The sequence below is a fragment of the Podarcis raffonei genome, chromosome 12 (assembly GCF_027172205.1).
Source record: "Podarcis raffonei isolate rPodRaf1 chromosome 12, rPodRaf1.pri, whole genome shotgun sequence".
Taxonomy (NCBI): Eukaryota; Metazoa; Chordata; class Lepidosauria; order Squamata; family Lacertidae; genus Podarcis; species Podarcis raffonei.
Window position 1 is genome coordinate 1537122 of NC_070613.1, and position 22419 is coordinate 1559540.

Sequence of the window (22419 nt, forward strand, 5' to 3'; positions counted from 1 at the left end):
GTCATCAGCGAAGGCTCTAAGTTTATATGAGTTTCTTCCTAATTTTATTCCATCCCTCCCTTATTACCTCATTCAAAACCTCCAAGGTAAGTATAAAGAATGAAGGGGAGAGAGGGCATCCCTGCCTAGTCCCCTTTTGGATTGGAAAATATTCAGTCAACTCATTATTTATAATCAAATTTGCCGTCTGATTGTTAAAAATTGCTTTTATTGCCCTTATTATTGGCATACCTATACTCCATGGTCCTTAAAGACACGGTCGACTTCTGTGCTGGGTCCCCAAAGGTCAAAAACACGGTTGCGACCCTCATCTACCATATTTTTTGCTCTATAAGACTCACTTTTTCCCTCCTAAAAAGTAAGGGGAAATGTGTGTGCGTCTTATGGAGTGAATGCAGGCTGCGTAGCTATCCCAGAAGCCAGAACAGCAAGAGGGATTGCTGCTTTCGCTGCGCAGCTATCCCTCTTGTTGTTCTGGCTTCTGAGATTCAGAATATATTTTTTTCCTGTTTTCCTCCTCCAAAAACTAGGTGCGTCTTATGGTCTGGTGCATCTTATAGAACGAAAAATACGGTACCTATTAAGTAAAGTCCCCTAAAATTTAGTTCTGTACACAGCCATGGTTATGGCTTCTCCTGATTGTGAGTTCACTGGTGGGCAGTGAGATTGCGGAATTCTTTCTGTATTTGAAGCTGATAAGGTTTCCCCCCGTGTAAATTATTTCATGGGAAGTGAGAGAGGAGCTCTGACTGAAGCTCAGTACATATTCCAATCATTGTTAGTTTTTCCCACAATGACTTCTTTGATGGGTAATGAGAGTGGAGTTCTGACTGAAGCTCCTTCCACATTCCAAGCACTGATATGGTTTCTCCCCAGTATGAATTCTTTGATGGGCAGTGAGACTGCCCTTCCGATTGAACCTCATCCCACATTCCAAGCACTGATAGGGTTTCTCCCCAGTATGGGTTCTTTGATGGGAAGTGAGACCGGACTTCTGACTGAAGCTCCTTCCACATTCCAAGCACTGATAGGATTTCTCCCCAGTATGAGTTTTTTGATGGCAAGTGAGAGTGAAGCTGTGACTGAAGCACTTCCCACATTCCAAGCACTGATAGGATTTCTCCCCAGTATGAGTTCTTCGATGTACCACGAGACTGTTCCTCTGACTGAAACATTTCCCACAGTCCTGGCAGTGATAGGGTTTCTCCCCAGTATGAAGTCTTCGATGTGCCACGAGATTGGCCCTCTGATTGAAACCCTTTCCACAGTCCCAGCACCGATAAGGTTTCTGTCCTGTATGAATTCTTTGATGAGCAATGAGAGTGCTTCTGTGACTATAGGTATTTCCGCATTCCAAGCACTGATAGGGTTTGGGCCCAGTGTGGATTCTTTGATGGGACATGAGTTGGGATTCCTGACTGAATCTCCTTCCACATTCCAAACACCGATATAGTTTCTCCCCGGCTTCTCCCTTGTTTTTCATTTCTAATTGATCACCACCTGCAACAAAGAGAAAAACCAGATCAGAGCCTCAGGAGGAAATTTAGCCCTCAATGCTTGAACAATGCTAATGAGTGTGGATTGATGCCAGGATTTGTCCACGTCTGGAACCCGATATGCACCCCGACTGGGCTAGGCAGGAAGACTGGAACACCTTCAGCATAATCCGGAAACCTGGACTCACAACTGTGCCTTATGAGCACCACCGTCAGAGGTTCAAGAAACGTAGATGGGGCTGCAAGAGTTTTGAAGCAGTTCTTCTTGATTTCTACAAGCTACAGAATTACTTACAGAATATACAGACTGTGTGGTATAGCTTCTTACTCACACATCTTATCTACAGCAGAGATGAAATCACACTCCCTAAACATGAGGCTCAGAGTCAGGAAGACACAGTTCCCTCCCCCTTCTCTCTGACCACCAGATCATACGATTCTCCCAGAAGGGAGGGGTGAAATGCTAACAACGAGTGCTTTTCATAAGGGAAGAACTGAAGGGAGTTATCTGTGAGGTCTTACTAAAGGGTTCATTAGCTTGGATGATATTTATGAGATCCTGAAATTAGAAAACCTGGCTCTTTTCTCAGATAAGATTATACTTGGCCCTATCATTGAATCCGCTTCATCTCCAAGGTCAGTAGCCTCATTGGTCCACAAAAAATGGACAGATGCAACATCAAAAGAGCCTAGGAGAAACTACTGGAGAAACTAACAAGTCTAAAGCCTACATTTGGAAAGGCCTTGGCAGTTCAGACTAGGCTGACTTTCTGATGTACTGTTTTATTCTGGATTGTTTTATTTGACTTTTAACTAGTTTGTAAACTGCTATGAGGTTTCTTTAATCTGAAATAAAAAGAATAATAGCAATAGTAGTAATAATACCTGGAGGAAGAATAGTTACAGGTAGGTAGCCGTGTTGGTCTGCCGTAGGCGAAACAAAATAAAAAACTCCTTCCAGTGGCATCTTAGGAAGGATTTTTCTTTTACCTGGAGAAAGAATAGTCACAGATGAAACAGTAGATAGATCCCTATTCAAAATGTTTTGTACGGGTGTTAAGAGTCACAGATGTTGTAGGTATCACTGTTGAGCTCCATAAAAATATTAGAGGCTTGTCACATAGAGATATACATATTACATTTCAGAACAGATACAGTGGAACCCCGTGTTACGTATGCGATCCGTTCTGGATCATGCTACGTAACACGGGTGTGCGTAACGCGAACACACGAAAACAAAACAAAAAAACCCAGAAGCAGCGCGATTTGGGCGCTTCTGCGCATGTGCATAAGTGTTCCGCGCATCTGGGTCACGCACGCTCCGGAAACACTTCCGGGCGGTGGGCGTGCTTATCCCAAACGTACGCAACACAAGGTATGACTGTATTATGATTCAACAGGGAGCTTTACCGAGAAAGTCCTGTTGGAAGATCGCCCTCCCGGGAGCATTGCCAGCATCCCAAAGCACTCCGGGGCGATTAGTCCGGTGGTCACTCTCTGGCTACCATCCAGGAATCCTCCTTTAGTCCAGAGAGACCGATAATTAGGTGACTTGTCTCTTATGAGAAAAGCACACCAATTTCTCCTGAGCAAAATCAGAAGAAAAGGCAGTTCGTCCTGAGCAGTCCAGCCTAGAGTTCTCCGACTCAACACTGCTCCAGTCCAGGAGCGGAAGAAAGAAGTGTAACTCCGCCCCGGTTACACTGAGGACAGTCTGAGAATTGCCTCAGACTTCCTTTTCCCCGGTCAGCTACACCTGATGTAAACAACAACCTTTTAGCTTTTGCTGCTTTCTGGCAGCTCGTGCAGCTCGTAGGGACCGAAATCCCGACAAGTCCATCATCTCACGATTCTGCTCCATGACTTCCTTATGCAGAGCTTTCTGTTCAGGATCCAGCAACACCCACTCCTCATCTGTGAAAGGAACAGTGATATCTTCAAAGCGCACTGAACCCTAAAAGAAAAAGGGAAATGTCCTCATATAGCGTAAAGATGATCGACTAGACATTGATCTGGTGTTTTCTGCCTGTTAATGGCTGTGTTGTTTTAAAGGAATTGATTTGCTGCACATTTTAGTTATGGATTATTATTTTTATATTTTAAATGAATTCTTCTATTGTGTCTTTCAATGGTGAGTATTAATTTTGTTGTAAATGGGTGGAACTGAACATGGTGTTCCTCAAATAATTCTCTTGGCACAAGGTTTCCAATTTGCTGGGGGGGGGGGAGGATCCCCTCTGTACTCTCTGTGTGCTGTTCTTCAGGGGGCAAATGGGAAGCAAAAGGAGACCTAGGAAAGCCCTGAAGGTGAATCTTGGCTACTGTTTTTATGGTTTCTCAACTGCTTAGAAGCCTATTATAGTATTCAACAATAAATAAAGAAAACGGTGACCGAGAAATAATGCAAGCAACAGTAAGGCTAGTTGAGGCAAGGCAGCTGTTCCTTATTTTCAGCACCCTGATCTTCTAGAAAGGCCTATTTGGTCTTTGTTCAGGGCAGCTTGGCCAGAAACAAAGTGGAGGAAGAGTGAGATTTGCTTGGGCCCAGAGGCACCCCGACTACCCCACCCATCAGCCTCTTTCCACAATATGCTCATTCCTGCTACCTGATCTGGTTCCACAGCGGCTGCTTCTTCTCCTCCCCCATGAAGAGATGAATGAGGAGGTCTTGCCAACATCCTTCTGTCACCTGCAAGAGACAAAGGTACGTGTGAAGCCAGGTGTGCATGTGTCAGGGAACTGGAGGCAGAGAAGGGGGAGAGAATGGGCTACCGGGAAAACCCTCCTTTAATAAGCTCTTCCTCGGACAAGAAAGGTGACGAAGGGCTGTCAGGAGGTAATGAATCTGAGAGGGGGGAGGCACTTCCTGGGTCAAGCCACTCTTGTCAGAGAGGAAGGAGGGGGGCTGGGCTTAGGAAGTGGCTATGCTGGGGAAAACCGAAAGGAACTTTAGTTGGGACAACTGACCCGCCATGAATCAGACGGACTTTTGAACTGCTTGTACATAGCTTCAAAGAGGCAATAACTCCTGTAAATATGGCTGGATTCCCGGACTATCTTCGCTAGCACTCACAACTCATTGCTGACAGCATGCTTCTCTCAGAGGTGAAGCAGTGCAGCTCTAACGACAGATGGGCCTTAGAAAAAGCCTAACCCGCAGAGTGCATTTGGATGTTTGTACCCATTTCGTATTTTAGCGTCTTCCCTTCCTTGGGGCTTTCCCCCAAGAAGATTCAAGGAACCCCTGGATGAGTTTCAGGATTCACGGAATGTGACCAAACAGAAAAACAACTCAATCCTGCATACCCTGTGGCCTCTCTTTGATGTCCAACGGAGTTCTCTCTGCCTCAGAGGAATACCGGCCCATTTCTGCAAACAGATCCTTTCCCTGAAATAAAAGAATCATAGAATGTTAGAGTGGAAGGGATTCCAAGGGCCATCTTGTCCAACCCCCTGCAAAGCAGGAACCTCAACAAGGATTCCAAACAGAGAATGAGGAGAAGGGTTAGAAAAGGAAAGGCAGAAGCAAACAATTTAGGGGTATCAGATATCATTCCTTGAACGCTTTCCAAAAAAGAAGAGCCATTAGCTTAGAATTTTGGAATACTCTCCCTCATATTCGGAGCTCTCTGGGAGTATCCAGAGGAAAGTCTCTCTCACCTGCTGCTCTGCCTGCTTCCTCTCCTCTGCCTGACTCAGGAGGAATCCTTCGGCCAGGGCCACCGCCTGGGAACTGGTCTCTGCTCCACATTCCCTCACCCAGCTCTCCATCTCCGGTGGAAGGACAGCCAGGAACTGCTCCAAGATCACCAGGTCCAGCATCTCGGCTTTAGTACGCCGTTCTGGCTTCAACCACTGACGGAAAAGGCAGTAGAGTCGGCTGCAAACCTCTCGGGGTCCTTCGGCCTCCTGGTAGCAGAACTGCCTGAGCTGCTGGCTCTGCACATCTGAGCGGAGAATGTCCTCCTCTCCCAGGATCTTCTTCACAGAGTTTTCCCAGAATCCCCCACTGCTCTCAGTTTTGATGACATGGCCTCTTCCTGCTTCAGGGCCAGCTGAGTATTGCTCATCCATCTGGGCTCTCAGGAAGCTTCCAAGAGATCAGAAGGAACCCTTGGTCTTCTGCCAAGTTCTGTCTGTCCTCATGAGAGGTGCTAGAAAATACTACAAAACAAATACATTGTTGTAAGATTGACACACTGTCAGGAGAAGAAAAATGTTGCTTGGGCAGGCGTGGATGAGTCTTGGTTTAATTCTTATTAATACTGAATTTTAATCTGCCCTGGGTAATCAGTGTAGTAGTAGTTGGATTCTGCACCGAAAAGGTTGGACTAGACTAAGGTTACCAGATTTTTTTCGATGAAACCAGGGACACTTTTCAACTTCCTACTAAATAGATGGATTTTGTCAGGGGACTGATTTGTAAATCTGGGGACTGTCCCTGGGAAACGGGGACGTCTGGTAACCTTAGACTAGACAGCCCTTGGTATCCCTTCCAACTCTACAATCCTACGATTGTATAATTCTAATAATATTAATAATAACAACAACAGCAATAACATAAAGCATCAAGTGTGGGGAAAATAAAGCCTTTGAGATTTTGGCGTAGGTAAGCACAAGCACCCCATCGGCATTTTGGTTCACCTGGTTGATCTAAATTTACCAGTAAATGTCAAATTGAAGGATTAACAATGGAGTGCACCTCTGGGGGGGAAGTCAATTTTCTTTGTGAGCAGCACCAAAGTGACTGCAGGAGGTGCTGGAAGGTGGCGTACAAAGCGCCACCCAACCGCCTTAGGGAATCCACTCTGGGTTTGTGGAAGGTTTACTCCTCAATCTTTTCTTCTCCTGAAGGGGGTTCAGGATCAGAGTTTTCCTTCTCCTAACTGGGTTCCCTTTCTGGGTCGAGGAGCCCCATCTGCCCCCCACTGGACCTTTGGACCCCCTCTCGGTGTTGTCCACTCAGCATGCTGAACCCCATCTTTGCATCACTGTAGACTTGAGACCCATCAGCTCCCCCATCGTTCAGCCCGGACACTGAGGTCTAGCGCCGAGGGCCTTCTGGCGGTTCCCTCATTGTGAGAAGTGAGGTTACAGGGAACCAGGCAGAGGGCCCTCTTGGTAGTGGCGCCCGCCCTGTGGAATGCCCTCCCTTCAGATGTGAAGGAAATAAGCAGCTATCCTATCTTTAAAAGACATCTGAAGACAGCCCTGTCTAAAGGTAAAGGGACCCTTCATTGTCCAGAACTTCATTGTCCAGAAAGTGGAAGAAGCAACAAGAGGAACAGCCATTTTAGATCTGGTCCTAACCAATGTTGATGACCTGGTTAGTGGGGTAGAAGTGGAAGGATCATTAGGCGCGAGTGATCATGCTCTTCTGAAGTTTACTATACAGCGGAAAGGAGCAGCCAAGCATACTAGGACTCAATTTCTTGACTTTAAGAAAGCCGACTTCATAAAACTTAGGGAAGTGCTGGGTGAGATCCCATGGAGAGTAATACTAAAAGGAAAGGGAGTTCACGATGGCTGGGAGTTTGTTAAGAGGGAGATAGTAAAAGCACAACTTCAGGCAATACCAATGAGACGGAAACATGGAATGTGCCTAAAGAAGCCAAGGTGGTTATCTAAAGAACTTTTAACTGAGTTAAGATTAAAAAAGGATGTGTACAAAAAATGGAAAAGGGGGGAAACCACCAAAGAGGAATTCAAACAAATAGCCAGCACGTGTAGACACAAAGTCAGAAAAGCTAAAGCACAGAATGAACTCAGGCTTGCTAGAGAGGTTAAAAGCAACAAAAAAGGCTTTTATGGGTATGTTCGTAGCAAAAGGAAGAACAAAGAAACAGTGGGGTCACTCAGAGGAGAAGATGGTGAAATGCAAACAGGGGACACAGAAAGGGCTGAAGTCCTCAATGCCTTCTTTGCCTCAGTCTTCTCCGATAAAGAAAACAATGCCCGACCTGAAGAATTTGGAGCAAAGGATTCAGCAGAGGAAACACAGCCCAGAATAACTAAGGAGATAGTACAAGAATACTTGGCTAGTTTAGATGTATTCAAGTCTCCAGGGCCAGATGAACTGCATCCAAGAGTATTAAAAGAACTGGCAGATGTGATCTCAGAACCACTGGCAGTCATCTTTGAGAATTCCTGGAGAACAGGCGAAGTCCCGGCAGACTGGAGGAGGGCAAATGTTGTCCCTATTTTCAAAAAGGGGAAAAGAGAGGACCCAAATAATTACTGCCCAGTCAGTCTGACATCAATACCAGGGAAGATTCTGGAGCAGATCATTAAGCAAACAGTCTGTGAGCACCTAGAAAGGAATGCTGTGATCACCAAAAGTCAGCATGGATTTCTGAAAAATAAGTCATGTCAGACAAATTGATCTCGTTTTTTGACAGAATTACAAGCCTGGTAGATGAAGGGAACGCAGTGGATGTAGCCTACCTTGATTTCAGCAAGGCATTTGACAAGGTGCCCCATGATATTCTTGTAAAGAAGCTGGTAAAATGCGGTCTTGACTATGCTACCACTCAGTGGATTTGTAACTGGCTGACTGACCGAACCCAAAGGGTGCTCATCAATGGTTCCTCTTCATCCTGGAGAAGAGTGACTAGTGGGGTGCCACAGGGTTCTGTCTTGGGCCCGGTCTTATTCAACATCTTTATCAACGACTTGGATGATGGACTCAAGGGCATCCTGATCAAATTTGCAGATGACACCAAACTGGGAGGGGTGGCTAACACTCCAGAGGACAGGATCACACTTCAAAACGACCTTGACAGATTGCAGAACTGGGCCAAAACAAACAAGATGAATTTTAACAGGGAAAAATGTAAAGTATTGCACTTGGGCAAAAAAAATGAGAGGCACAAATACAAGATGGGGGACACCTGGCTTGAGAGCAGTACATGTGAAAAGGATCTAGGAGTCTTGGTTGACCACAAACTTGACATGAGCCAACAGTGTGACGTGGCAGCTAAAAAAGCCAATGCAATTCTGGGCTGCATCAATAGGAGTATAGCATCTAGATCAAGGGAAGTAATAGTGCCACTGTATTCTGCTCTGGTCAGACCTCACCTAGAGTACTGTGTCCAGTTCTGGGCGCCACAGTTCAAGAAGGACACTGACAAACTGGAACGTGTCCAGAGGAGGGCAACCAAAATGGTCAAAGGCCTGGAAACGATGCCTTATGAGGAACGGCTAAGGGAGCTGGGCATGTTTAGCCTGGAGAAGAGGAGATTAAGGGGTGATATGATAGCCATGTTCAAATATGTAAAAGGATGTCACATAGAGGAGGGAGAAAGGTTGTTTTCTGCTGCTCAAGAGAAGCGGACACGGAGCAATGGATCCAAACTGCAGGAAAGAAGATTCCACCTAAACATTAGGAAGAACTTCCTGACAGTAAGAGCTGTTTGACAGTGGAATTTGCTGCCAAGGAGTGTGGTGGAGTCTCCCTCTTTGGAGGTCTTTAAGCAAAGGCTTGACAACCATATGTCAGGAGTGCTCTGATGGTGTTTCCTGCTTAGCAGGGGGTTGGACTCGATGGCCCTTGTGGTCTCTTCCAACTCTATGATTCTATGACCCCTGACCATTAGGTCCAGTCGTAGCTGACTCTGGGGTTGTGGCGCTCATCTCGCTTTATTGGCCGAGGGAGCCGGGGTACAGCTTCTGGGTCATGTGGCCAGCATGACTAAGCCGCTTCTGGCGAACCAGAGCAGCGCACGGAAACACCATTTACCTTCCCGCCGGAGCGGTACCTATTTATCTACTTGCACTTGGACGTGCTTTTGAACTGCTAGGTTGGCAGGAGCAGGGACCGAGCAATGGGAGCTCACCCTGTCGCGGGGATTCGAACTGCCGACCTTCCGATGGGCAAGTCCTAGGCTCTGGGGTTTAACCCACAGGGAAGTTTTTGATATTTAATGCTGTATTGTTTTTAACACTCGATTGGGAGCCGCCCAGAGTGGCTGGGGAAACTCAGCCAGATGGGCGGGGTATAAATAATAAATTATTAATTATTATTATTATTAATATTATTATTATTTAGCCCCCAGCCAAAGCCTTTCCTGCGATTGCAGCTGCTGCAGCCCGCTGACAGCTCCGAGGAGCCACAGGAAGGAGCAGAGGGCAGGGTGGGGACCGAGGGGGGACCCCAGGACGCATCCCCACCCGAGGGGTGGGTCCCCCACGCCCCCGCCCCCTGCCACCCGGGACCCTGAATTCTCCCCACTTTGCCCTCCGGCAGAAGAGACTAACCAGGTTCCAGAAGGCGCCGTCGAGAGAGAGAAAGACAGAGACCCCAGTCGCTTCCCTCTCAGTGCAGGAAGTGATTGGCAGGAAGGACTTTTGCACGCCCCGCCCTTCCGTTGCGTTATTTCCGGTCCTCGAGGCGGTGGGGGATACGGCGGTGCGCGTCAAAACACCAAAGGCGCCATTTTGGAACAGGGCGGAAGGGAGGGCTCCGTCATGCTGGAAAAGCCAGTGATAGGGCAGGTATCAAGGACGCCATCTTAGGAGAGGCACTGAGGATAGAATGTGACGCAAGAAGCGGGCGGAGGAGGCACCACCGCCATCTTGGACAAGGGCAAGTAGAGGACTGGGAGGAAATCTCAGGAACGGAGGTCGAGTCCCCATTAAGCCTAGACCCCCCACTCCTGAAGCACGTTGGAGACCAACTAAGTTAGTTATTGGTATGACCAATAACTAACTTAGTTGGTCTCTTTATTTTTTAAAGTAATTGCTTTGGTGCATCCCAGGTCCCTCTGCATCTGAGCTGAAAGCAGCAACCCCCAGAGAATAAGACCCACGGGCAGCACTGCAGGGCTGTTGTGTTGCAGCTGGGCAAGGAAGGGGGTGGGAGATCCTCTCTCAGCCCCCCCCTCCATCACTCATGCAAAACCATGCTGCAAGTCCGCTACCTGCTTTCCACCTCTAGAGGTGCAAACCTTTCCAGAAATCACGCCCAGCCTATTCACCGTGCATGGGGAACATTCAGTGTTTTGGGCAGCGTGATTCAAAGACTATTACCTGAAATATTCTTTCGTGCATCCCCGTCTCTGAGAGGGAAGAGACTCCAGGAAGTGGGTAGAGGATGAGGGACTTCATCTCAGGGTTGTGGGTTCAAGACCCAGGTTGGGCAAGACGATTCCTGCATTGTAGTGGGTTGGACTAGATGGCCCCCGGGGTCCCTTCCAACTCTTTGATTCTATTGCTTTTTCCTCAGTGAGAGGATCCATAACAAATGACAGTGCACTTCAGTCTCCCAGAAAGGCAGCTTGACTCATGGATACAAATATCAGCTTCCAGGAATTGGCTGTGCTTTGGAGGGCAATGGTCAGGCCCAGCAGAGGAGCTAATGGGAGGCAAGGAAAGGGTTAACCCCCTCCCTGTGTGCCACAGCCTCCTTCCTGATTCCACCCCCATTCACAGCTGTTAGATACAAGGATATAAGCAGCATTAAATCAAATGTCTGGCAGGAAATGAAGTCTGGTCCAAGCCTCCTGCTTCCACATAAGGCAGCAAGGGGTCAACTGGAGGTCGGATCTGGTGCACTTGGAAGACAAAAACCGAGACAGCAAAGATGCTTTGCACATTTCCTTTTTAAAATTTGCACATAAATTGTTTTGCACGCACCCCTACTGTGCAGGAAACTGCAAATGCATGTGGCACAGAGGTTCATTCTAATTTGGGCCGGCCTGAGACATTTTGTTGTCCGAGGTGAGCCAGAAAAGGGTGTGCGCCTGCCATGAATGGTACTTTGTGAATGGTGCTAGGCTAGAGCATTGAGAAAGACTATCAGGCTCAGGGACTAAATGCAGCCCTCCATGCCTCTGTGTCAGGGCTCAGGCCACCTCCCATCCTCCTTTGCACCTTCCTTGGTTTTGTTATTGTTTTAAAACTGACTGCAATGTGTCTTTGGATGGAGAGAAGGTGCTATGGTGGGAGGAGAGCACTTGTCTCATCCCCTTCCTACGACGACGACAACGAAGAAGAACAAGAAGAGTTTGGACACCTTTCACTCCCCAGGAGTGCCCAAACTTTTTTCAAAGAGGGCCAGATTTGATGAAGTGGACATGCGTGAGGGCTGACCAAAGTTATTGAGCTTTTTTAGGATTTCAGCCCAGGAAATAAACTGCCAATAAATAAGCGGCTAACCATCTCTGGGCGGTTTCCAACAAAAGATTAAAAATACATTAAAACACCAGTCATTAAAAACTTCCCTAAATTTCTTCCCATTTTTCATAGTAATTATCATTAAATAAGTTTATATATTTTGGTGTGATGAAGAAGAGGAGGAGGAGGAGTTTGGATTTGATATCCCGCTTTATCACTACTTCCTCCCCCACAACAAACACTCTGTGAGATGAGTAAGGCTGAGAGATTTCAGAGAAGTGTGACTCGCGCAAGGTCACCCAGCAGCTGCATGTGGAAGAGCGGGGAATCGAACCCGGTTCCCCAGATTACAAGTCCACTGCACTTAACCACTACACCACGCTGGCTCTCCCCATTCCACCGACTGACCCCTCTTTCACCTTTGTACAATGGCTTACTGGCTGGAGACTGCAGCTGCTCTCCTGCAAAGCTGGGAGTGGATTTGATTATCTAATTTCCTATACCACTTAATATATTAAAATCAACGACAGACAACTTAAACAAAATATTACAAAAATGCAGCATCCCATATTGCTGCATGCCACCCCAGTCTCCGAGCTGAGTGAGATCCCAGGGCTTCCAGGCGCTTCAGAACCCTGAATGCTATAAGTAGGCATTGTTATGAAAAAGGAGCAATGCAGCAGCGAGCTCCAGATGGCTGGAAAGCCAAACAGGATGTTGATGCTTGGGACTGTACCGTGGGAACAAAGGAACAGTCTATTCATTGTACTGAGCACCGGATGTTAGCTCAGAGTGTCATCTGACCTGTACTGGAAGTACAGGGGAGGAGTTTTTTTCCCCCTCTCTGCTGTTGGTGTTAAGAGAGTGCAGACACGTTTCTCTGTACTGCTGGAAAGACAGAAATAAAGGCATGTAAATACATTTCTGTCTGTCTCTTTCCCCTCCCTGGGGATGGCAGGGGAGGAGTGGTGTGTTCTCCTCACGTTAGAGGAGGATCGCCGATTGAGATCTCGCCTGATCTTGCCGGGAGTCGCAGACGGGGAGGTCAACAAGGAACTCAAGCCGGGTGCCTGGAGAGTGGCCAATTCCTCTGACTAGGCTTGATTCCTACATCTGGTAGCAGAGGATGGTTACTGATCCATGGGAATCAACATGAAAGGTTGATGGATCATTTGTCATCCTCTGCACCAAAGGAAATAAGATAACGTCTGCGTGCAGCCAGAAGCTGAACAGATGGCTGGACATCGAGAGGAGGAATGTGCAAGCAACGAAGCCCAAAAGATATGCTGAATTTCGGGCTAAAAGTGTGAACGCAGATTGATTCATTCTCTGGTTCACGAGAGCTGCGTTTGGGAAAACAGCTCTGAAAGCAAAGGCTTGCATACCAGGAATTCTTGTGGTTGATAAGATTTCCTGTTCGAAGAAAGGTATGCACAGTTGCTAGGCAACGACCGTCAGTAAAGTGGAAAGTTACTGACAAATGGGGCTGGCTCAGTGAGAGCCTGGGAAGTCAAAGTTTGTTTTGGCTATCTTTGCAAGGACTTTGAGACAGCTTGCAGTTTGCCTGCCAGAGTAGGCAGTAAACAACCCAGAAAAGACTCTTGGATTTTACAGGCTCGAGAGTGAGAGCTCAGACTTGGATTCAAAATGGATGCCAAGAAGGGGGGAGGTTTACCTTATCCACCTCCCCTAACTAATGACAATTATTCATCTTGGTCTGTAAAGATGAAGGCCCTGCTGCAGAATCAGAGGGTCTTTGAGGTGATTGAGAACCCCATCCCTGCAGTTCCAACGCGAGGTTGGGAATCACAGAATGTAAAGGCCAGGACAGCTATAATTCTGTGTGTCTCAGATTGCCAATTGGTGCATATTCAGAATTTAGAGTATGCGCGAGAGATTTGGGAGACGCTGCGTAGAACACATCAGAGGGATGCTGGTTCTTCAGCGTTGCTGTATTTTGAGAAGCTGACCAATCTGAGGCTTGCGCCTGATGGAGATGTTCAAGCGCACCTGACGGAGATGAAATATCTGCGCCAACAGATGGTGGAACGCAATTTCCGTCTGCAGGAGGAAGTGTTTTGCTTCATGATGATAAACAGCCTAAATCGGACTTACAAAACCATTGCCAGTCAGCTTGGTTCTCTACCGGCCCAAGATTTAACCACGGAGAGAGTGTGTGCCATCGTTCTAAGTGAACACGACCGGCTTGCTGCACTGGAAGTAAAGGACAGGGGGAGGGAGGAACGGAGTTCTAATTCCCCCACTGATGTTGCTACTGGAGAGAATGCTGTAGCTTTGAACGTTGTCCGATGTTACAATTGTGGACAGGCTGGGCATCTTCAGCGGAACTGTAAGAAGCCACGCCAGCCAAAAGGAGCTAAGGGCCGCTCAGCAAAGCCTGAGGCATCAGGCAAAAGTCATACCAAGTCTACGGTGAAACCTGCAAAGGCTTTGATGTCGAAAGGAACCACGCCAGATGTTGAGAACACCTTTGTAATCGACACGGGGTGCACCGTTCATATGTCCCCACACAGAGGACTATTTTCAACGTTTAAGAAGCAAAGCTTCGCTGTGAAACAGGCCAACAGTCAGAAGCTGGAAGCAACCGGGATAGGGACTGTGTATCTTGAGAGTCTGAACTTGACTATAAACAATGTTTACTTGGTTCCTGAATTGAAGTTCAATCTGCTGAGTGTTTCGCAGATTGCAAAGAAAGGACTGAAACTGTCCTATGATGCTGAGAGCTGCAAGATCTTCAAAGATGGAGAGTTGTATCTTTCTGCCAGAGAGAAAGATAGACTGTATTTGTTGACTTATGAACAAAGTGATTACATGGAATGTAATTCATCTGAGTCTAACTTAATTTCTCTCGCAGGTGTGACCAAAACGGACACCAAGAAGATGACCAGGGTCGACAGAGCATTTCAGCGGGTGTATGCTGATGTGATTGGTCCTCTAGCACCATCTAGAGGCAATGCAAGATTTTATCTTGTGTGTGTGGATCATTTCTCTAATTTTGTCTGGATTTATGTGTTAGAGAAACCACAAGAAGCCTTAGAAAGGTTTCAGGAGTTTTGTGACAAGGTTAAAAATATGCATGATGCTCTGGAGGTGCTATTGAATATGATCAGAGAGGACCGGTTGGTACAAGGGATAGAGGTCGGAGTGAAACAATATAAACTGAAAGCTTTTGCAGATGACCTAGTTTTGACACTGCAGGAGCCAGAATCCAGTACAAAAAGAGTTCTCGAACTTATATCGGAATTTGGTCGGGTGGCGGGATTTAGGTTGAATAAACAAAAAACTAAGGTTCTGACCAAAAATTTAACAAACACAGAAACAGAGGGGTTTCAGAGAGAAACAGAACTGAATGTGGTTAAAAAAGTGAAATACCTTGGGATTTATTTGTCCTCCAAGAATTTGAATTTATTTAAGGATAATTATGAGAAATGTTGGTTGGAAGTTAAAAAGGATTTAGAAATTTGGTCAAGATTGAAACTTTCCTTGTTGGGAAGAATCGCAGCGATAAAAATGAATGTGTTGCCGAAAATGTTATTTTTGTTTCAAACCTTACAGATCGTGGACAGAGTGGACTGCTTTGGAAAATGGCAGAAGGATATATCTAGATTTATCTGGCAGGGCAAAAAGCCCCGAATAAAGTTTAAAATATTAACAGATTCAAAAGAAAGAGGGGGGTTTGCCCTGCCGGACCTGAGGTTGTATTATGAAGCTGCAGCCTTCTGCTGGCTGAAAGATTGGTTCTTGTTGGAAAACACTGATGTCCTAGATCTGGAAGGTTTTAATAATGCTTTTGGATGGCACGCATACCTATGGTACGACAAGGTTAAAGTACATAAATTGTTTAAAAGTCACATTGTCAGAAAAGCAATTTTTGCAGTCTGGATGAAATATAAAGACTTACTAGAGAGTAAAACTCCGAGGTGGCTATCACCAGTGGAGGCCAAGGCCCGAAAAAGACCCAATATGGAGGCCTATTGGCCGAAATATTGGGAACTGACTGAAAAAATTGGAGACAATTGGAAGTTGCAGAGCCAGGACAAACTAAAAAATAAGGTGCGAGATTGGTTACATTATGCTCAAATTCAAGAGGTTTTCAAAATGGATAAAAAAGTTGGTTTCCAGGTGGAAAAGTCGAAACTAGAGACAGAATTGTTAGAACCAAAGACAAAGCTGTTATCTAGAATGTATAACTTGCTGCTTATGTGGAACTTACAGGATGAGACAGTTAAATCTGCTATGATTAAATGGGCACAGGATGTTGGACACAACATTATGTTTGAAGACTGGGAAAGGTTATGGAACACCGGAATGAAATTCACGGCAAGTACGGCCTTGAAGGAAAACATTATGAAAATGATATACCGGTGGTACATGACCCCAGTCAAGTTAGCTAAGACACACCACCTGTCTGACAATAAATGTTGGAAGTGTAAGGAAGCAGAGGGGACTTTCTTTCACCTCTGGTGGACATGCCCAAGGGTTAAGGCTTTCTGGGAAATGATTTATAATGAGTTGAAAAAGATATTTAGGTATACCTTTCCCAAGAAACCAGAGGCCTTCCTGTTGGGCATGGTAGACCAGAAAGTGTCAAAGAAGGACAGAACTTTGTTTATGTATGCTAGTACAGCAGCAAGAATACTTATCGCAAAGAACTGGAAGACACAAGATTTACCCACGCTGGAGGAATGGCAGACGCAGTTGATGGACTACATGGAGATAGCTGAACTGACCGGCAGAATCCGAGATTTGGATGTAGAAACAACTGAGGCGGACTGGAAAAAGTTTAAAGACTACTTGCAAAAGTATTATAAACTGTATGAATCTTAAGATTGTGCATGATTTCGAAATGATACGCTTTAGCAATTATGATTAAGTAAATAGTAAACTAAGTGATAAAAGAGAAAAGGAGATAATATGAACTGAACATGTTACGTTTATTTTAAAGGTATAAAAACTGTGACACAATATATTGAATTTAGATACATAACATGTAAAAGTTACAATAAGGTATGACATAAGGTAACAAATTGCTGACATTGTTAATATAAAGAACGCAGAATCGGAAGGGGTGGGGAAGTCCAAATTGGGATTTTTGTTAAAAAAAAAAAATGGTTTCTTGTAAATTCCTTATTTGCTTGCAATGTATAAAAGTTGGAAAGAAACGTAATAAAAAATATTATAAAAAAAAATAAAAAAATATGCATGATGCTAACATTGATTGTCTTTTCACAGATGAGAAGCAAATTTTTCTTTTACAGGATTTTCAGGAGTTCCTGCAGAAGAAAGGGATAAGACACAAGGTTGCCGTTTCAGCGGAAGCGTGGAACAGGGGTGTCTGTGCACGGGTGAACAAAGAATTGCAAAAGGGGGTGGATGCGCAATTGCTTAGTTCACATCTGCCACATGAGTACTGGGCGGAGTCGCTAATGTCGTATTGTTATACGTGGTTGAGAAAGGTTTCAAAAGAGTTGGGAAGTTCTCCTTTTGAGAAACTGTTCCATAGAAAACCTTCTGTTGCCCATTTCAAGGTTTTTGGGTCTCATGTGAGGACAGAAGCTCCAGGTGGAGTAAAGAATGCCAGAGGCATTTTTGTGGGATATGAAAAGGGTCTCTACAGAGTAATTTTGTCTGAATCTGGTCAGGTGATTCTCACAAAATTTCTAGAGAGTGCTCCTGAACAGGAGAGAGTGATAGTACACACATTTCCCACTGAGGACAATTCAGATGATGATGATGATTTTACAGATTACAGTGGTACTGAGAGCGACAGTGATAGCTCGAAGAGCTCAGTTGACACTGTCATTGAGAGGAAATCTCACACAATGGATAGACCTTCACAGGTGAAGGATGAACCACTGTTTACCATAAGGAACTGGTTCTCCAAAGAGTCCTGAGACTGAACCAGTGAGCAGAGAAGAATCAGCATCTCATACGAAGGTCTGAGAGAGTTACAAAGGGTGTACCACCCAAAAGGTACTCAAAAGAGTTTGCTAACCTAGCTGTTGCATGTGTTGCTGTTGTACACAACCGAGGATAGGTTGGAGCTGTGTCTAAGTCAGAGACAAAGACACAACAGAGAGTTGCTAGCCAAGGTAATGCAGATGCACTCATTCCTTGGAAGCCAGACAACCAGAGAGGTACACTGGGGAAACCAGTGGCGAGGAATTCCAAGGGTGGAACTGTAACAACAGGGGAGTGTTATGTGTATAACAACTGTTTGTTTTCTTCTCTGGATCACGCTTTGCTCGCCGCAACACGCATTGATTCTTTTGGGGGAGGATGTTACGAAAAAGGAGCAATGCAGCAGCGAGCTCCAGATGGCTGGAAAGCCAAACAGGATGTTGATGCTTGGGACTGTACCGTGGGAACAAAGGAACAGTCTATTCATTGTACTGAGCACCGGATGTTAGCTCAGAGTGTCATCTGACCTGTACTGGAAGTACAGGGGAGGAGTTTTTTTCCCCCTCTCTGCTGTTGGTGTTAAGAGAGTGCAGACACGTTTCTCTGTACTGCTGGAAAGACAGAAATAAAGGCATGTAAATACATTTCTGTCTGTCTCTTTCCCCTCCCTGGGGATGGCAGGGGAGGAGTGGTGTGTTCTCCTCACGTTAGAGGAGGATCGCCGATTGAGATCTCGCCTGATCTTGCCGGGAGTCGCAGACGGGGAGGTCAACAAGGAACTCAAGCCGGGTGCCTGGAGAGTGGCCAATTCCTCTGACTAGGCTTGATTCCTACAGGCATGTCATTATGTTTTTATGTATGGGAATGGTCCCATTTCTTGGGGTAGTTATAAACACAATTGTGCAGCTCTTTCTTCCACAGATTCCAAATGTGCAGTTGCTACAGAGGTGTGCAGAGTGGTTGCCTGGCTTGACCAGATGACTGAGGGCTTTGAGTTGATGCGAGAGAAGCCCATTCAACTGACCTCTTGGTGACCTTTGATACCATCAACCACAGTCTCCTCCTGGAGAGGCTCTCTGACTTGGGGGAGGGCAGCACTGCATTGCAGTGCTCCTGGTCCTACTTGGATGGTTGTCTTCCATGGGTGAGGCTTGGGGAGTGTTTTTTGGCCACGTGGGGCCCTCAATGTGGGCTTCCTCAGGGCTCATGATATTAATATTGCACAGCCTGAAGCAATTGGATATATGAAAACTGACTCCTTTCGGAATAAAAATAGTCCAGACTCATAAATGTTCTTCAAAGCTTTACTAACCAAAACATGTTCAAAAACAGGTAGAAAACAATCAATGATACATCCAGAAAGTTGTATAAAGCACTTGCATATTCAAGCATAGGTTTTTCTTAAAAATATAATTATGATCAGAGCAAGAAATTCAAGCTCTGTCTCTCCCATAGTTTGCATTAGCCTGCACCAAGAGAAGGCAGAGGGCCTTCTTGGTAGTGGCATCTGCCCTGTAGAACATCCTCCCGTCAGGTGTCAAGGAAATAAACAACTATCCGACTTTTAGAAGACATCTGAAGGCAGCCCTGTTTAGGGAAGTTTTTAATGTTTGATGTTTTATTGTGCTTTTAATATTCTGCTGGGAGCTGCCCAGAGTGGTTGGGAAGGGCCAGCCAGATGGGCGGGGGATAAGTAAAAAAATATTTTTATTTATTATGGTATTTATTACTACTACTACTACTACACACATTTACAAGCATGCCTTTGTTGCCTCACACAGTGTCCTATTCATTATAGAGTTGCGTGTGAAATAATTAGTGTGTGTAGCATTAAGAAAGGTTGTCCAAGGCATCTCTCTGTTTGCCTCTCGCATCCCAGATCTGCCCTCCATTTCAACCCTGCTGCCTTAAGTGGAAACAGGAGGCTTTGGCCAGGCTTCCTTTCCTTCCCAACATTTGATTTAATGTTTATATCCTTGCCTCTAGCAACTGTGGGAAGGGAGGAATCCGGAGGGAGCCTGTGGAGCATCAACCCTTTCCTTGGTTCCCATCAGCTCCTCTGCTGAGCCCGACCCTCACCCCCTGAGCGTGGCTAATACCTCGGTGGGTCAAGCTGCCTTTCTGGCAAGTGCACTGCTGTTGTTATTGAATCTCTTATTGAGGAATTACCAGGAAGCTTTTAAAGAAACCCCACAGTTAGGAAAGGATCAGCCAAGCCCTTCACCTTTGCAGCTTAAAGGAACTGGGTGGAGGAGGAGGAGGAGGAGAAAGGGATCCCAGAATCAGGGAAATGAAACTCTGAAAATTCAGCTGAATGTGGTTTTTTACAAGCTCTGTAAACATACTGCATTTTTGGGGCTGGAAAACTGCATTCACAATTCACACAAGTGTATATACTGAAGGTTAGCAGGTGTTGGTTTGCACATTTTCAAAAACTGAATGAGGAAGGTGTGAACTGATTGAATTCATCCTTGATTAATCTTGTTGGCAAACTGTCCCTTGCCCTGCCTTGCCAATAAGCTGGAGGAAAGAGCTGCTGCTGAAAGCGCCCATCTTTGAAAAAGGGGTCTACAGAGCCATACGTTCCACAGGGAGATGGAGAAATACCTTTATACCAGGGGTGTAAACAAATCAAAAGAGTCCTTATTTATGAAAATGATCCTGGGAATGTGGGGGCTTCCACAATATCATTCGGAGGGCAGGCCCCAAAGGATGTAAAGTCATTGGGGATTCAGAAACACACTTCTTCCAGCAGCCGAGCTTATCTAAATGAGACCTCAACAAACCAAGCTTATCTATATTTAGCTTCTCAGTCTGTATTGTGTGTGAAATAGGGATAATTGTGTGGCAGAACATACAAGGCTTTCCCATCTCGCCCTGTCCTCAGATTCTTCTTAAAGGAGGAAGAGCACTCTACTTATGCTCAGAGGAACACTGCCCTTAATTTTTCTTTTAATATAGAAAAAAATCATAAGCAAAGTGAGCATTTAATATGAAAAACACCCATTCAGCAAATGTGGTGCAGAATTCAAAGTATTCTAGCACTGGCAAAATTGTACTTGCAAGAGATTAATGGCTGGATCAGGGCACCAGAAAGACAAAAACAATAGGATGTTTTGATTTTCATGTTTCTGAAGTGGTGTTTGTTCCCAAAAGCAGCCTGTCTGCACCAAGACAGTAGTCTAATCCCAGATACACAGCAGGAAATCCCACTCAATTCAATGAGGCTTACTCCCAAGTAAGTGGCATTAGGATTTCAGTCTTAATCGGCTTCTTAAGGTGAATTTTGAAAAGCAATGAAATGCACTGCTCATTTCTGCTCTTTTGACATGGAAATAAGTTGTCTCCTTTTTCGCTTTTGCATTGAATTTTTTATTATATTTCCACAGTAAGCATTACAAGCATAAACAAGAAAACATTGTTCAATACACAGGTGTGTTGCATATTTAAATACATTCAGGAATTACTTCATAGCACATGTCAATTTCCATCCACCTGAAAGAAATTTAGAAGTGATGGCTTTTGTTAATTCTGTGGAATTTTTACCTGTCTTCTCAAGTTAAAGTCTGAGCATCTTTGCTGAAGGGGGGAAGAATCACCTGGATTTGGCTGCCTGTTTTTCAGCATCTCCAAACTTAATAGAAAAGTAATATTAAATTTAAATTTTCTTTCCTTCCCCAGCACTAGAGTTTTCTTCACCTTCCGCTAAACTGTCCCTCCCTTGTGTCCGAGTGAGGGAAATGAGATAGAATGACAAACTTAAACTGAACTGAGAAATTAAGGTAGGGAGAATGGCTGAAATCCTAACCTGAATTAGTGGGAACGACTTGTTGAATTCAGTGGAACTTAAAGCCCTTAATTTTGAAAGGCACCATGCAAGGAAGGTAGTTGAATTGTAAATACACGTTGATCAACTGAGTGTCTATTGCGTGCTATGAAAAAAATACATGAAACTATATGCATTTCCACATTAGTAGATGACAAAACGGAATACTGATTTGTGCAAAATAAACCAACTGCAGTGGCTGAAAGTACAAGTGGAAATCAGGACAGACTTAGGCATTTTAGCACATCCCTACCGAGAGTGAAAATGTTCTGGTATTTAAGTGGATCATTCTCACTAGATGCATTACAGTATGTTGCATATTGAGCCAGACTCCTCTTCTTTCTTTCTTCTCTTCTCTTCATTAATTTCCCTTTCCACTTCCTTTCGTATTTTCCTCTTCATCTTCTCAATCTCTTCTTTGTCCTCCTCTAGCATGTCTTCCGTGTAGCAGGGGGCTGCCTTGTTCTTTTGGACCAGGTGGTCGATCATCCCAAGCAATTCGGCCACCTGCTCCTCTCTTTCCTGCCCTTTCGCCTTGTTGTTGAAAGCCAGGCATCTCCCGCCACACTGAGCGATCTGGTTCTGCAGATCCTGGTCTCCCTCCACCAAGAACTGTTTGAAAGGCCTATCTTCCAGCTCATCCTTGCGGGTGAACAAGATGATCATGTAGTCCTTGGCTTTGCAGCTGAAGATCTTCTGGATCAACCGAGCAACGGCTTTCTCCTCCTTGCTGAAACGAGTCAGTTGCATGACTTGTATGATGGCATGGGCTCCTGGGTAGATGTGCTTCACGCAGGTCTTGATTTCCTTTGAGGTCACATCTTCTGGAACATTTGTGTCGAAAAAGCCAGGCGTATCAACCACCACAATTCTCCTACCACCAATGACCGTGTCCTCTTTCTGACACTTTGCTGTCACTGAGGAAGGGGACATGAAGGATGAAAACTTTTTGTCCCCCAGGATGGTGTTTCTTGTTGCGCTTTTCCCAGCTCCAGTTTTGCCCACCAGGGCGATCCTCAGTTCTGCAAGAAAGAGGCAAGAGATGGTGAGCAACTCTTCTGC

The 22419-nt window shown here is 45.4% G+C and overlaps 2 protein-coding genes across 4 annotated transcripts in view; both read right to left on the reverse strand.

Moving 5' to 3' along the window:
- Nucleotides 1-580: 580 nt before the first annotated feature.
- LOC128424295 (zinc finger protein with KRAB and SCAN domains 8-like) lies at nucleotides 581-6625 on the reverse strand. Its single transcript, XM_053410314.1, has 6 exons — nucleotides 5157-6625; nucleotides 4803-4884; nucleotides 4103-4185; nucleotides 3270-3450; nucleotides 2382-2486; nucleotides 581-1500 (listed from the first exon to the last, which is right to left on the reverse strand). Exons 1-6 carry the CDS (start codon nucleotides 5568-5570, stop codon nucleotides 779-781), a joined length of 1587 nt encoding a protein of 528 aa, XP_053266289.1. The 5' UTR covers nucleotides 5571-6625; the 3' UTR covers nucleotides 581-778.
- A 14281-nt stretch (nucleotides 6626-20906) lies between these two features.
- LOC128424301 (GTPase IMAP family member 4-like) overlaps nucleotides 20907-22419 on the reverse strand; it is a 110852-nt gene continuing 109339 nt past the window's right edge. For all 3 annotated transcript variants that reach the window (XM_053410326.1, XM_053410325.1, XM_053410324.1), the window contains exon 3: nucleotides 20907-22379. In XM_053410326.1, coding sequence (XP_053266301.1) covers nucleotides 21661-22379 — 719 coding nt within the window. In that variant the 3' untranslated portion in view covers nucleotides 20907-21660. The remainder of the gene's footprint in view (nucleotides 22380-22419) is intronic.

What these genes read in the sequence shown, in the direction of transcription:
- LOC128424295 (XM_053410314.1), bottom strand. Translation starts at nt 5,570, where the DNA reads ATGGATGAGCAATACTCAGCTGGCCCTGAAGCAGGAAGAGGCCATGTC. An exon ending in CATCAAAGAGAGGCCACAGG is followed by an intron (nt 4,186 to 4,802) that starts GTATGCAGGATT and finishes TGTCTCTTGCAG; the next exon opens with GTGACAGAAGGATGTTGGCA. An exon ending in AAAGCAGCAAAAGCTAAAAG is followed by an intron (nt 2,487 to 3,269) that starts GTTGTTGTTTAC and finishes TTCTTTCTCCAG; the next exon opens with GTAAAAGAAAAATCCTTCCT.